This window comes from Pongo abelii, chromosome 5 (genome assembly GCF_028885655.2).
Source record: "Pongo abelii isolate AG06213 chromosome 5, NHGRI_mPonAbe1-v2.0_pri, whole genome shotgun sequence".
Taxonomy (NCBI): Eukaryota; Metazoa; Chordata; class Mammalia; order Primates; family Hominidae; genus Pongo; species Pongo abelii.
In genome coordinates this window covers 152,548,815-152,564,884 of record NC_071990.2, presented here as the reverse complement: position 1 = coordinate 152,564,884, position 16,070 = coordinate 152,548,815, and the positions used below count along the sequence as shown (strand labels likewise).

General features: G+C 42.2%; 1 protein-coding gene and 1 pseudogene across 9 annotated transcripts in view; both read right to left on the bottom strand.

Annotated features, from left to right (window-relative positions):
* Positions 1-16,070, bottom strand: part of MTHFD1L (methylenetetrahydrofolate dehydrogenase (NADP+ dependent) 1 like) — a 240,498-nt gene that overhangs the window by 165,861 nt on the left and 58,567 nt on the right. For all 9 annotated transcript variants that reach the window (XM_024248174.3, XM_002817487.6, XM_063725059.1 and 6 more), the window contains exons 10-12: positions 15,831-15,928; positions 11,877-12,050; positions 1,218-1,354 (exon numbers count right to left, since the gene is read on the bottom strand). In XM_024248174.3, coding sequence (XP_024103942.2) covers positions 1,218-1,354; positions 11,877-12,050; positions 15,831-15,928 — 409 coding nt within the window. The remainder of the gene's footprint in view (positions 1-1,217; positions 1,355-11,876; positions 12,051-15,830; positions 15,929-16,070) is intronic.
* On the bottom strand, positions 2,491-3,430 carry LOC134761570 (ADP-ribosylation factor-like protein 4A; annotated as a pseudogene).

Below are 16,070 nucleotides of genomic sequence, written 5' to 3'. Positions count from 1 at the left end.
AGTCCCAGCTACTTGGGAGGCTGAGGCAGGAGAATCACTTGAAACTGGGAGGCGGAGATTGGAGTGAGCCAAGATTGCACCACTGCATTCCAGCCTGGGCAACCAAGTGAGACTCTGTCTCAAAAAAAAACAACAACAACAACAAAAAAACCATCGCATAACCACCTCAAATGAGTAAAATTATAAACTTCAATTTATTTCAGATAATAGTATGTGAGATTTGTCATGCGGCGTATCCCTCAAAATGTTGGTTGTTAGAGTAAAAGGACTTCTTTCCTAAAGCAGTAACAACACCACCCATGTGTGCATCATTTGACAGTAGCCTTGGTTCTTTACGTGCTTTCTCATTTGATCCTCACAACAACTGGGTGAGCCTGGTGCCGCTCTCAGCATTTTGGACCTTTAGAGATGCAGCTCCGAGAGGTTGTAACTGGCTCAAGTGGCCAAGGGTCACATGGCGGTAGGAAACACAGCTGTGACCAAAACCTAGGCCTTCTCGCTCCAACCCTAGTGCTCATTCCGCTACACAATGCATGACACTCTGTGAGTTATCAGTACTTTATGAGAAACATTATTAATATGTGTAACAGTAATATAAATACAACATTCTTAAAAAATCACGAAGTGCCAAGGACAAACTGTAATTGCAGCAATAAACACCACTGTAAAGTGAGCTAAGGAATGATTTCATGATAAATCAAGGAAGAAAGAATAATGAATAGGGAAGTGCCAGATATCAGCCCAACCACGGCCAGGGAGGAATTTCATCACGACTCGCTGTCCACAGCCAGTCCGTCTCCAGAGAGCTCTGCGGGCCCCACACAGCAACTCCAATGAGCCGAGACTAAAGCAGAGGGAAAGACCTTTCCCCGGGACTGGGATGATCAAATACCGATACGGATGGCCGTGTTTCAAGATCACTTGGCAAAGAAGGCCCTGATGAAATGGGAGACTGCACTCGAGGAGGGAGCCTTGAGCAACGCAGCCCCAGGAACAGGCTCCTGAGGTATCCAGTGAAGCCCTGGCAGCTCCCACTGCTCTTTTTCATGCCCAGGGGGAACCAACGTGGGGCGACCACTATGTACTGAGTGTGCAGTGAAGAAATGTACCAGGTCCCCTGAAAAGTCTTAACTCTTTATCTGTTGACAATGTTCTTTTCACAATTTTCGCCCCCCCAACTTTGCCCTGAAAAGTATACTAGTTGTTAAAGACAGTACCTTTCACTCCAAATGTCGGTCCTTGGGAAGGCTGCCTCAAGCAGGCAAAGGAGTTGACATTCAGGTGTGCGGTCAGAGCCTGCACAAGCCCAATGGTGACTGTGCTCTTCCCTTCTCCAAGAGGGGTGGGCGTGATCCTGAGTTCAGGGGGAGAAAAGTGAATTTTATAATATTTCCCAGACAACCTATGCAAAACCAGCCTAGGACACCAGAATCAAATCTGAGGGTGCTCATTCCAAAATGCATTCCATAATTTAATTTTCTCGGGCTATTATGGTCTACCTACATCACACAGGACAGGCATAAGCTAAAGTCAAGATACAGACACACCTTTAATTACCAAGAGACCAAAAAAGGAAAAGTTATTGGGCAGTGCTAATAACAGCCTCAATTTCAACAAAGGCCATAAAACCATCCGTGAAAATGGTTTAAATAATTCAGCTGATGGTGGGGCATTTCTTGCTGATGAGTATATAGCACTTGTTCTTCCTGAGCCATTTACTGGGGCAGGGTGTGGGCACAGGGCCTATGGTGTGGGGACAGGGCCTAGCTCAACGGTCCTTGGGTGAGTAGGGCACTGCCAGACTCAGGATTAGAAGGGACCCTAAAGTCCCCACTTGTCCTTCTCCTTCCAGATATCCCTGCCCAGGGCTTCTCCCTGCCATGCTTGAACACAGATAGTGATAAGGTCATGACCTCTGGGGTGGCCCACTCATTTCCGGACAGCTGTCACAGTTCGAAAGTTCTTTGTTCTAAAGAGAAGGCATCTGCATTCTTGTTGTGTCCTAGCTCTTTGAGTCCTACACATTAAGCCTGATCCGTTTCCATATGACAGTCCTTCAAATATTCAAAAAGTCCACAGGCCCTGTGCATACTACGGTGGAAACTTCTGCTCTTGAGAAGCTTATTGTTGATGACAACACTTTGCAAAACCAAATGTTCCCATGTTCATAACATCACAATATTAGGTGTTGAAGAGAGCCTATTACATTAGCAAGTAAGGCCTCATAAAATTGTTCTTTAGTACACCATCAGCATCGTTTAAAAATTTTTTTTTTCACTCTTTAAAGTTTTATTTCACTAACTTCAGGCCAAATTCCCACAACTGTGTTCTGGTCAATTTACTACCCTTGCTTGGCTTCCCCAAATGGTGTACCAAAAGATTTGTGGGGTAGGGAGAAGAGACCACTTTAAGAAGCACTGCATTTACTCATCTTCCACAAGGCAACAGAGTTGGGCATCTGATTGTTCAACAAAACAAAGCTTTAATAGCATCCAGGAGGGCAGACAGGCAAACCACGCTGTAGACACTCTTCTATTTGTCAAAATCAGACCAGAGAAAACCTACTCCACACAGACATAATAGATATTGATATTCATCTTTTCTTTTTCTGTTGCCGCAACATTTTTCTTCTTTTAATGATCATATCATGTAGTTTCTCAAGTCCTTCCTTTAGGCCATCTCCTATGATTGCACAGGTAGGCTGCAAATGCCAAGGAGTTGATGAGCTCAGTTCACCCATTGCTAACAATTTCTCAATTTCTGAAAGAGACAATGAGTTCTTCAAGTCTTGTTTGTTAGCAACTATAAGTACAGGGACTCCTTGATTTTCTGATATCCTAGTTATTTTGTGAAGTTCAATGTTGGCTTCTTCCATCCTTTCGACATCAACAGAGTCTACAACAAATACAATGCCATCTGTGCATCTGGTATATGACTTTCACAGTGGCCTTAATTTCTCCTTACCACCTACATCCCAGAAGTGAAAAGTTTTAGAATTTCCCAAGGTTACCTTAATTTTCTCAGTGTTAAATCCTTTGGTAGGTATGGTATTTACAAATTCATTGAACTGCAGCCTGTATGAGACAGTTGTCTTTCCAGCACAGTCCAAACCCAGAATAACAATGTGGAAGGACTGAAATGAAGGCAGGTTGGACAGGATAGAAGTCTGGTCTGATAGCCCATTCCCCATTTCCAGGTGCAAATAAATGTCCCAAATTGAAATGCTTTTCTCTTCTTGCTTTAGAATTTCTCTTGGTAGCTGATCCAGCTGTAAGACTGCTCCCGATCTGGAGTTTGGGTCCAAATGAGAAAGCATTGGCAGGCATTTCTACGAGGGATAAGCACCCCACGTCCTTCCAGCTTAGCTCTCAAGCATCGTTAAAAATTTTAAAGGCTGTCATTTGGGTTTACAATTTGGTCTTCCATGAGTTACTGTCAGCCATGTTGTCAAGGATACTCAACCACAACAAATCTAATAGAGTTTTCTGATCTACAAAACCTAAGGATGTAACCACAAAGAAAGAATGTCTTTAGAGGCATCATCATACCCTGCAATTCCATGAGTCATTCATTCAGCAAATATTTAGCAAGTACTGCTATGTACCAGGCACTGAGCTGGACCCTGGGGACAAAATGATGATCCAGTCAGACTTCATCTCTATCCTCATGAGCTTCCAGCTGATCTGAATATATCAGCAATTACGATAAATGTGACAAACACTAAGACAGGGAAATAGGGCAGTCAGACTGAATTATGAGGGTACATGGAAAAAGGATCTAACTAGATTTGAACATCTGGGAATGTTTCCTGTAGGAAGTAACATCTTAGGTGAGACCTGGCAAATTAATAAATGTTAACCAGATAAAACTGAGAGTGGATTGGGGCAGTTAATAGGAGAGGTGCTATGCTTCATATTTATGGGGTTAATTATTTGTACCCTCACTTGATAGATGAGGAAACTGAGGCACAGAGTGTAAGCAACTGCCGACAGTCATACAGCTAGTAAGCAGTAGAGCTGGGAGGCAAAGCTAGCCATCTGACTTAACCAGGTTCTCCATGGATGGAAATCATAACTATAATTAGCCATTTAAAGCATGGAATGGGTAAGATCACCCAAGGACAGTGCACCGAGTGAGAAAAGGGATAAGGACAGAAGAGTTAAGCACATTTGCTTGTAATGAGTTGTCAGAAGAAGAGAGTCCAAAAGGAAACTAGGAAGGCATAGTATAAAATAAGAGAACCCGGCTGTGTGCACTGGTTCATGCTTGTAATCCTAGCACTTTGGGAGGCCAAGGTAAAAGGATTGCTTGAGCTAGGGAGTTTGAGACCAGCCTGGGCAATATAGTGAGACCCTGTCTCTAAAAACAAAAAAATAAGAGGACCCTGGAGAAGAAGGCAGAACATGACAGGAAGTCTCAGAAGGAGGCCAAGGATGAGACTGTTTCCAGAACAGGAAAGTCAAACGCCACTGAGGCAGGAAGCAGGATGAGGACCAAGAGTGGTCGGTGGATTCAGCAACAAGGAGGTCACTGGTACCCGCTGTGGCCAGGAGCTGGTGAGCCTATCCTGACACCGCTGCATGGAGAAACCTAAGACTCCTGAAGCCACACGACCCTAGCTTATCAGTCACCTCTGCATCTGTCTAAATAGCAGATTTGCAGTGGGGTCAACGTGAAGACTGAAAGTTATACAAAGATATTAATACTTCTGCTTGGAGTCAACTTTCTGTTTTCTTGGATACAACATCAATAAGGGCAGTTAAAAGCCCACAGGCATTACAATCTTAGAAGAGCCTGTAAAGAAACGGTGGCATCAAATATGGTGTCATTTAAGTACTGTACTGAGCATTTGGTGTTTGCAAAGGACTAAGTGGTTTACCTAAACTGTGTTACATGAAGGATTACATTTTCATTCCCAAGGATATGCTAGCATAGCTGCCCAAGAAAGCCAAAAGCAGACACGCCCAGAGATGACCTCCTCAAAACTCCAGCTAACCATCCAATTCTTAATTAGAAACATAGGACTGCTCAGCTTTCCGCCAACTAATACAGTTCGGGAAAATCACAAAGTAGGAAGTATTTATTGGGAGCAATAAAAGGAGAGCTACAATAAAAAAGCTTATTTCACCTCCTTCCTGCGTTTGGTATCAAAATTTGGTTTAGTTTTTCCCCCAGTATCTTTAGCTCAGATTCCAAATCATCAACGGCGATATACAAAAGAATGAGCACCAAGGTAATCTAATTTCTCTTTCTTTCTTTCTCTCTTTTCCTTCCTTCCTTCCTTCTTTCCTTAAGGTAATCTAATTTCTCTTTCTTTCTCTCTCCTTCCTTCCTTCCTTCCTCCCTCCCTTCCTCCCTTCCTTCCTTTCTTTCTCTTTTTTTTTTTTTGGAGACACGTGGAGTTTCGCTCTTGTTGCCCAGGCTGGAGTGCAGTGGCGCAATCTCAGCTCACTGCAATCTCTGCCTCCCAGGTTCAAGCAATTCTCCTGCCTCAGCCTCCTGAGTAGCTGGGACTACAGGCACGTCATCACACCTGGCTAATTTTTGTATTTTTAGTAGAGACGGGGTTTCACCTTGTTGGCCAGGCTGGTCTCAAACTCCTGACCTTGTGATCCGCCCACCTCAGCCTCCCAAAGTGCTGGGATTACAGGCGTGAGCCACCGTGCCCAGCCCTCTAATTTCTTTTTCTATGGGAGCTTAGAATTCATAGAGATGGAACTGTGATTTTTGTTCATTACCTTCCTCCACTTCTCCCGGCAGATTTCTGTACCCCCTCTCTGATATCTAGAGCATTGATTATATGATTATTCTAGAATTTTTCAGATGGTTCATGATAAGCATTCTGACATGCCTGTCTCGCCTACCAGGCCACACACTTGTTGAGGTAAAGGACAATGCTCACCCTCTTTGCACCCCTATCACATCACCTGTTCAGGGCACAGAACAGCAAAAAAGGGTTGACAATGGAATGATGCTTTTTTTTTTTTTTTTTGAGATGGAGTCTCACTCTGTTGCCCAGGCTGGAGTGCAATGGTGTGATCTCTGTTCATTGCAACCTCCACCTCCTGGGCTCAAGCAATTCTCTTGCCTCACCCTCTCGAGTAGCTGGGATTACAGGCACCCATCACCATGCCCAGCTAATTTTTGTATTTTTAGTAGAAATAGGGTTTCACCATGTTGGCCAGGCTGGTCTCGAACTCCTGACCTCAAATGATCTGCCCGCCTCGGCCTCCCAAAGGGCTGGCATTACAGGCGTGAGCCACCATGCCCTGCCAGAATGATGTCTTTTTTAAGATGAGTATTATTTATTGGCAGTTACAGTAAAAATTGTCAAAGTACCTGTGACCATTTGGACACAATCTGAAAAGAAGTTTATAATGTACTCAAAGGTCAAAAAGATGGCTTATCCAGAGAGAAGTGGTAAAACTTTAAACTATTCTTAAGACCCAGAATCTTGTTGAATAGCACCACTGCCATTAGCCATGGGCCTCACCATGCACTCCAGAACTACATGCTCAAGTAGCATATGAACATAAATCATCCATCCCAGGCATCTTTAGGGTCTAGGGGCTTTTTAAGCCTTTTATTATCTAACAATAAACCCCACGGTGCATTTGGTTATGTTTCTCATTACACTTGACTTAGGTAAACGGTTCAAAGGCCCTGTGGGAAGTGGTTTCTTCTAAATACCTCTGTTTCGTTCTGGAAGTAGCACAAATAAAAGAAAATCTCACAGATATTTAAATGGTTACTCAAGGCAGAAAAGCCAAATCTTAGAAAAGTCAGATTATTTTTACGTTGTACCAAAATAAAGGGTTGAAACATTTTTTAAAAATCCAATCAGGTATTTGGCCCTCTGCAGAAGAAAAAAAAAAAAAAAAAAAGATGAAATGATGTGAATGATTCAAATTTTTCTTTAATGTGAAATTCAGTCTATTCCCAGATCAGTTTGGGCTGCTTTTTTAGCTGCTCTGTCCAACCAATTCAGGGAAATTCTAGAAACTTCTGCACAGAAATGGGTGCAGGCCTGATGGAGACTGAGATTCAAATGCCCTGCAGCTGCACTCCAAGTCAAGTTCTCAAACAAAATTCCTTTTCATTAGTGTAACTGGGAAAATATGTAAAACTCATGAGTCCCTAAGATTCTTTTGGCATATTTCCCTGAACAATTCCCAATACTTTTCACTTTGTCAGGCAAAGCAAATAAAGTGATGTGTAGGTGTAAATACCATGCGATATGTAGTTGATGAAATGCAGATGATTCTGACTGAATAAGAAATTCTAAAGTTTAAAGAATGGCTTTTTAAAAGAATTAATCTGTTCTGCATTTGAGTTAATAATAATAGAAGATTTTAAAAAATCTCTTTGTTTTATATTTTAATCCCATTGCTGATATATTTAAATCACATTTCTATATAAATTCATACATGTAATAACAAATATATTGTTATTTCGTTTTATTTAAAAATTACTTGGGCATTTGAATTCTTCTAAAGCATGGAAAAAGATTTATGTCACAGTGTTCAGAGAAAAAGGCAGGACAAAAATGATATTTATAGTATGATCTTAATGTGTAAAAAGATGAATGTATAAATAAAATATTGAGTTATGAGAGACCTAGTTATCTGCTTTTTACTTTTCTTTATGTTAAATTTTTTACAATAAGCTAATATTATTTTCAGAATTAGAAAAGACTTTTAGAAAAAGGAAATAATTCTCCATTTAATGGAGGGGTCATTTATATTTTTAAAGAAGTTGCAATAGTGCATATAATGGTTTGATAATGTCATTTCCCTCTAACGGTTGACCTGGTCAAATGTAAAAATATGAAGATGATTTTTATTTCAAATTGACTTTTCACTTTAGATTACAAATGTTGCTTTAAACCAGTGCTGCTTTTTGCTGTTTGTTTGTATTTTTTAAAGATGGGGTCTTGCTATGCAGCTCAGGCTGGTCTTGAACTCCTGGCCTCAAGTGATCCACCCACCTCAGTCTCCAGAGTAACTGGGTTATAGGCACAACCCATCATGCCAGGCCCACTTTAGGCTATCGATAAAATAGTTGCCTGTGACCTAAACTGATATCAATATTCAGCTATTAAAGGATTAGATACTGATGACAGTTTACAGCCCTAAAAAATATATCATTTGTTGTGTTGGGGAGAAGGGGCTGTTAATTCTTCCCTTATAGAATCCAGTGTGGCTATTTCCTAAAAATCTTCAAGCTCTGCCACAAATACATACATATATCATAATCTTACCAGCACGGTTATTTTTTTCCAATATGGTTAAAAAAAAAGAGACAGGCCATTTAATTTTTGTTCCTTCAAAGGTCTTTGTTAGGTAAAGAAACTTAAATCAGAATTTCAGAAAAAGAATTGTTGATCCCTTGGTGTTTAATCTGTTCTTGAAAATTCATCTTTAATCTTCTTTTCTATTTACAACATGGCAGGCCAATTTCAGCTTGATTATACATATTAATGCTAGCAAAAAGCCAGCGTGGAGAAATGTTCTACTGGCCATGGACCGCACTGGCTGTAACCCCAGGCAGCCGTGCTAGCCAGCATTCTCCAGCATGAGGCTGGAGGCCCAGCTTTGTTTACAATTAAGGAACCTGACAACAATATCATCACAGCTTTGTTTTAGAAGTATCAGTTTTGTGTTCCAAGCTAAGGTCAGGGCCATCCATATCTGGATTTCTGATTTTATTGACAAGCCCAAAATGAAGTAAAGCAGAGGGACTGGATAAGAAAATCTGCTGCAGGATTCTTCCTTCATAAACAGACAACACATCCTACCAAGTTTTCCTTAAGTGTTCCTATCTAAACAGGGTGAGAAAGCCTGCAAACCCACCTACCAAGATCACCCGAAGCCTGGAAGAAAGGAACCAATTCCACAAATCAAATGCTTTTTCAAGGTCTTAATGGCCAAGAGTCTGTTTATTAATTGCAGACAAATATGCATCAAGCATACTGCCATAAAACAACCCTGACTAAACTGTGCCCTAAACTCAGAGACCCCGGAGCCAATCTAACCAGAGGCAGCTCCTTGCAGGGTCCGGGCTCAGGGGGTGCCTGTAGGTGGAGCCAACCCCTCTCCTCAGCCAGGAACTTTCCCACACTTGATTACGGGGACATTAAGTTTGGGGTTCTAGGTTGGAAAGGGGCTCAGGAATCTAACTGCAGTGAGCCTGGAAGCCTGAGGGAGAAGGGTGAAGCCACAGGCAACCAAGGTGTGGAGCAAAGGATGAATTCCTTACAACGCCAACTGCTGAGGGATTCTGAGAGGCCCTGGCTGTCTGTCCCTCCTACAAAAAAGCTACAGAAGCTGGGCACGATGGCTCACACCTGTAATTCTAGCACTTTGGGAGCAGGAGGTGGGCGGACCACTTGAGGCCAGGAGTTCAAGGCCAGCCTGGCTAATGTGGCGAAACCCCGTCTCTATAAAAATACAAAAATAGTTAGCCAGGCGTGGGGGTGCATGCCTGGAATCCCAGCTACTTGGGAAGCTGAGGCACAAGAATTGCTTGAACCCAGGGGGCGGAGGTTGCAGTGAGCCAAAATCGCACCAGTGCACTCCAGCCTGGGTGACTTCATCTCAAAAAAAAAAAAAAAAAAAAGAAAAAAGAAAAGCTACACAAAGAGAAGGAGAAAGAGGAGGAGAGGAAAGTGGGAAAGGAGGAGGGAAAAGGGATTTGAAGAAATCCCTATATCATTAAAGAGGTGATTTTTTTTTTTTTTTTTTTTTGAGACAGTCTTGCTCTGTCGCCCAGGCTGGAGTGCAGTGGTGTGATCTTGGCTCACCGCAAGCTGCGCCTCCCAGGTTCACGCCATTCTCCTGCCTCAGCCTCCTGAGTAGCTGGGACTACAGGTGTCTGCCACCATGCCTGGCTAATTTTTTTGTATTTTTAGTAGAGACGGGGTTTCACCATGTTAGCCAGGATGGTCTCAATCTCCTGACCTCGTAATCCACCTGCCTCGGCCTCCCAAAGAGCTGGGATTACAGGTGTGAGCCACTGCGCTTGGCCTGTTTTGGATAATATTTTTGCTTTATTTGTAGTTATAAATAATTGAACTAACTTCTGGGGATTTTTCCTAAGGAGATGATTAAACAGATGCACAAATCCACATGCCCAAGGTTGTTAATTCTAGCAGTTTAAAATGGCAAAAATTGGGAACACTTTAATTGCCCATCAATAGAAAATTGGTCAAATAAGTTGTGGAACATCCCTATTCTATGTTCATATTATTTTTCTGCATCAGTGCACTTGGACAATTAGAAACACTCAGAACTACCAGGGTAGCACTTACTGATGGAACTAGAGGTGCCAGAAGATGTGTAAGATGGGATCTCCACCCTCATCCTGGGCATTTTGCTACTCCCCCAGCTCCTGCTTCCCCAACACGTTTAAGAATCTGGGATGTGGTCAGGTGTGGTGGCTCACGCCTGTAATCCCAGCACTTTGGGATGCCAAGGTGGGTGGATCACTTGAGGTCAGGAGTTCGAGAAAAACCTGGCCAACATGGTGAAACCCCATCTCGACTAAAAATACAAAAATTAGCTGGGCATGGTGGCGCATGCCTGTAATCCCAGCTACTCGGGAGGGTGAGGCAGGAGAATCACTTGAACCTGGGAGGCAGAGGTTGCAGTGAGCCGAGATCACGCCACTGCACTCCAGTCTTGGCAACAGAGCAAGACTCTGTCTCAAAAAAAAAAAAAAAGAATCTGGGATGTGAGTGATGGAATGTTATGTTGTCATGAAAAATGGTGACATAGCTCAATATTCACTCACATGGAGCTCAGTATGCCACATATGCTTGAATAATCAGGTTGCTTACAGAATAGCATGCGAGTATGACCTCAGGGCTGAGAGACTCTATCAGCATCAAAACAGTCCTCGCAGGTCAACAGTTGTTTCCTCTGAGTGCTTGGGTTTGGGATGTTTTACTTTTTCCCTTCTGTTTTCTGAATTTTTAGAATATTTCTACAATGAAACTACATTGTTTTTATAACCAGAAAGAGAAATAAAGAAAAAAGCACTTACATTAATAATTAAATATGTAAAAACAAAGTTACCTAGGAGTCAATTCCAACTACAAGAAATGTCTCTGCCTGACAAATAGATTTTGTGCCTGAAGCCTTGTATACATCATAAGCAATAGTCACTGAAATGAAATTTGAAGGCAACAAAGGAATTTATATGGTCTCATGATGTTCCCTCAGGTCACACTGAATAAATATTTGAAATCCCTTGCTTTCTATCATCTTTTCAGCTAGTGAATGTACTTCTTTAAAAAGAAGGGGAAAAAGGCAAACACTCCTTTTCACAAAAACTATGAATTTGTCTTTTATAAAATAACCAACACAAATGAAAATGGCCCAACATTAGTTTTGAAATGCAGAAAAAGGGAAATAATGAGCTTTTGTAATGTGAATATATAAGTAAGATCAAGGATATTAACAGGAAAACATGTTTCATATGATTATCTGTATCTTTTCCACGAAAATATTTCAAGTAGAACGCACAAAACAAACTGCTCAGTTCAAAATACTTTACTTTCAATTCCTATTTTGATTTTTATAATGAAAAATGAAATTCAAAAAGCCAAAGGGGAGCAGGGGTAATAACAACATAATATGAGAAACAAAAGATAAAGCACTGCAACTTGTTTGACTTTATATTTTGTAGAGTTGACTAATTTGCTCTGCACTGAAAATAAAAACTTATCTCACACCAAATAAAGAAATGCCAAATGAAATGGACAAAATGTCAAATGTGAGAATAGGATGGATTGAGGGGTACGAGGACAGAGATAAATAGGTAAGAGTTTTGTAAATATGTCTGCTTGGTCAAGTAGATGTTAGACGGTGTCTTACCCAGCAACTAAGATGTATTTTCCATCTGCTTGATCCTTTAACCTTTCCAGCACAGACAAACGTACTTTGGCTTTGCTTTTGCCATAGATTTCAATTTCATCTGCAAGCAATCCAATCTCCTTGGCAAGGACATCCACAGCTTTTGGAGTTTGTCCTCTTGAAATCTCAATGTCACTGAGGGGAAAGACAACACGAAAGAGAGAGAAGGCTTCTCAGCTTAGGTGGTCGCAACTGGAGTGAAAATAGCCACACATCATGCCAACAATGAAATCAATGCAATTGCTTTGGGGTCCTTTCTCCCAGGCAGTAATAAGTACAACTGCTAATAATTAACGTGTATGAGAAAATGGTGCATCATTTTAGAAATGCAACTCCAAAAAACTCACAAAGATCCTAGAATTGTGTCCAGGTGGAAGTATAACACCTATGGCATACAGACAAGAATTGTATATTATAATGTGTCCAAAACCCTCCTGCAAGTGTGATTCGACTACAGAGCAAAATGCTCTGTATGGGCCATCATGATATTCACTAGCCATGAAGAGAGAGTCATTGCATAATAATCTCCGATCGGGCTGGCCACATGTTTCTCTTGGCTATTCAAAAATGTGAACATTACTATCACATTAGAGATTAAGTACAAAAAAAAGAAAAAAGAAAAAATGTGGACATGCTATTTGTTTTATCTGTGTCCACACTTCCCCTCTCTCTATTTACAGTCTAAAATCATATTTCAAAATGTTTTATTAATTACATAACTGTCGGTAAAAGGACCTAGTGCCCTGAGCCCAAGTTCAGACAGGAAATTGTAGGAACTCCAGAGAGTGACTGTGCACGTAACTGAACTCTTCTATTTCACTGGCCACCACTGCTCGTCTTACAGGAGTGGTCTGGATACCAGCATGTGTACTGCTGGACTCTTTCCTCTGGGGCTCATGTGCTCAGTCATTTCTTTGCTGAGGAGTCAGGCCCTTCATGTGTCTGAGAGTGAGAGATGGAAGGCACACCTGTTCCCCCCGCAGCAAGACTAACCCTGGGAAACCACGCGGCGGGGAACTGCCCTTGAAGGTTGCATCAGAGAGGACAGCTATTCCTTCACTCACCCCAGAACACTTATTTTTGTTGTGATCTGCCTCCTTGTGGTGGGCAGATCAACCCCCTCAGTGGACTTTAGTCAGCCCCTTGGCCCTGACTGTTTCTGTAGCTACTGTGGGCAATCTACCCTCAGTGTTCAGACCACCCTAGACTCTCCTCCAGGATCCTGTGGCGGCCTGACCTGGGGGTAAGAGGCAACAGCAAACACACCTCCACCCAGACTTCTCCAAAAGGCACCAGAGAAACTAGGAGTTCAGGTTATCCCCCCATGGGCCGCTGAGTATTCCTTTCCAGGCCTCCACCTATCTGATTTTTCCTTTCTAGCCTCCTACTTTGTTTTGCCTTCCTGGACATAATTTTTTTCTGTCTCTCTCTTCCCACAATCTCCTAAATTGAAGAGCTTAATCTTGAACAATGTGTAAGCTTTTGGCAGGCTGCAGTGGCTCACGCCTATAATCCCAGCACTTTGGGAGGCCAAGGCGGGAGGATCACCTGAGTCCATGAGTTTGAGACCAGCCTGGCCAACATAGCAAAATCCCGTCTCTACTAAAAATACAAATAAATTAGCCAGGTGTGGTGGTGGCACCTGTAGTCCCAGCTACTCGGGAGGCCAAGGTAGGACAATCACTTGAACCTGGGAGGCAGAGATTGAGGTGAGCTGAGATCGCACCACTGCATTCCAGCCTGGGGGACAGAACGAGACTGTCTCAAAAAACAAACAAACAAACAAACCAAACAGGCCGGGCATAGTGGCTCATGCCTGTAAGCCCAGCACTTTGGGGGCACAGGAGGGCAGATCACTTGAGGTCAGGAGTTCGAGACCAGCCTGGCCAACATGGTGAAACCCTGTCTCTACTAAAAATACAAAAATTATCCAGATGTCCTCGCTTGAACTCAGGAAGTGAAGGTTACAATGAGCAGAGATGAAGCCACTGCACTCCAGCCTGGGCAACAGAGCAAGGCTCTGTCTCAAAAACAAAACAAAACAAACACCTGTAAGGTTTTCTCTTTACTAGCTAAAGAGTCATAGAGACACCATCGTGATTTTTTGGGTGATTTATAAACTACTCAGCCTGCTTCTCTTTGCCCAGTAGGTCTAGAAATCAATGATTTCAAAGTAAATTCTTCTTGGGGGAGAAAAGGATTTAATTATTTAACAAGAAGAATTTACTTTGAAACTTTGGTACACAATTTGGTGGAATCAATCTTAATCTTTTTTAGCACTTTGTAAGTAGAAATTATTGATTTGCTTTTAAAATCTAAGGTCTTGTAACAACAAAAATAACTCTAAAATAAGATATTTTATGAAACAGATTGCACAAGCCCCGGGATGATATTACAAAGAATAACATTCCTCATTGCAACTTACATAATTAATGAACAGAGAGCATAACTGAGATGTTTCGTCTATTGCAGGGATGAAAACATGTCCAGGAGGGTCACACCCTCCTGGTGGGTAGAACTGAACCAGGGTGTTCATCTGACTGCCCAAGGAAATGGAGTTCAATTCTATAAAGCAACTGGTTATCAGGTAAAAAATGAGTCAGGCCCAGTGCGGTGGCTCATGCTTGTAATCCCAGCACTTTGGTAGGCCGAGGCGGGTGGAACACCTGAGGTCAAGAGTTCAAGACCAGAGCAAGACTCTGTCTCAAAAAAAAGAAAAAGTGTCAGTTACTAGAGGGATTTGATCTCCTCGGCACTCTGTGCATCCCAACGTTGCTGGATGAGATTACCTAGGGATGCACACCTGGCATTATGCACACCTGGATAATGGGGTGGGGCCAATTCCTTGGAGTGGGACAGACACAGATGACCCATCATCAGGCTGGAAAATGCGGCTGTCTGGTTCAGACGTCATCCCTACCCAATCATTCTAAACCACAAGCTAAGACTATGACCTACAGTTTATATTTCCAAATTGATAGATAGACTATGTAGCTCAGACCTCATCAAAGAGCACTCTGAGGAAAATATCCACCTTGACGAGCACAGACTATCCTATCAGATCGTTCTGAAGAAAGGTGAGCTCAGTTCCCACGTGGAATAATGTTTGGTTTGGGCGGTCCTTTATCCCCAGAGTAGAAACCTATATGGCCCTTAAGACCAGGCAGATATATATGTGTTGGGCATTTCTGACACTGAAAAGCATATTCCAAATATTACATTACCATATTTTGTCAAATTTAAAACCATTACTTCATGGACCACTAAGAAGAAAAAACACTGCCAGGCCAGGCGTGGTGGTTCACGCCTGTAATCCCAGCACTTTGGCAGGCCGAGGTGGGCAGATCACCTGAGGTCAGGAGTTTGAGACCCGCCTGGCCAAAATGGCGAAACCCCCATCTCTACTAAAAATACAAAAATTAGCTGGGTGTGGTGGCGTGCACCTGTAATCTCAGCTACCCGGGAGGCTGAGGCAGGAGAATCGCTTGAACCTGGGAGGTAGAGGTTGCAGTGAGCTGAGATCGTGCCATTGCACTCCAGCCTGGGCAACAGAGCAAGACTCCATCTCAAAAAAAAAAGGGGGGAAAAAAACACTGCCATTAAATATAAGAAACATCATTGAAATTAATGTATATTAATTTAAAAACATCATTAAAAAACTGCCATTTAATATAGAAAACATCATTGAAACTAAAAAAAATGCCTTCTTAGAATTGACAGAACACAGTAATACATTCATTATGATTTAATTTTGGAGAATTTACAATAGAGAAAATAGGGTGGCAATTTAATGAACAGAGAAACTTATCTACCATCAAAACCACAGTACCATGAGTTGTGCTTCTCCCCCATGACTAACTGGGGCTAAGGCACTGTGCTGAGCTGACATCAGTGTAAATAAAACACCAGTGTTACCTTGGCACAGGGGAGAGAGGCTGAAGTTTCAAGCAGTGAAGTCTCCACCGCCTGTGCTGCTGTTCACGAAGCCATCTCCTTCCACTACTGACCATGTTCTTCAGCAGGGATAGAGAGGAAAACATGTTAGAATGGTAAAAGCTGACAGCGCACACATTTAAACCATGGAAATACTGTTTGTGGATGTTACAAAACAAGATTATCGAGTCGCACAATAAGCCAGGAGGATATTAGGAATAT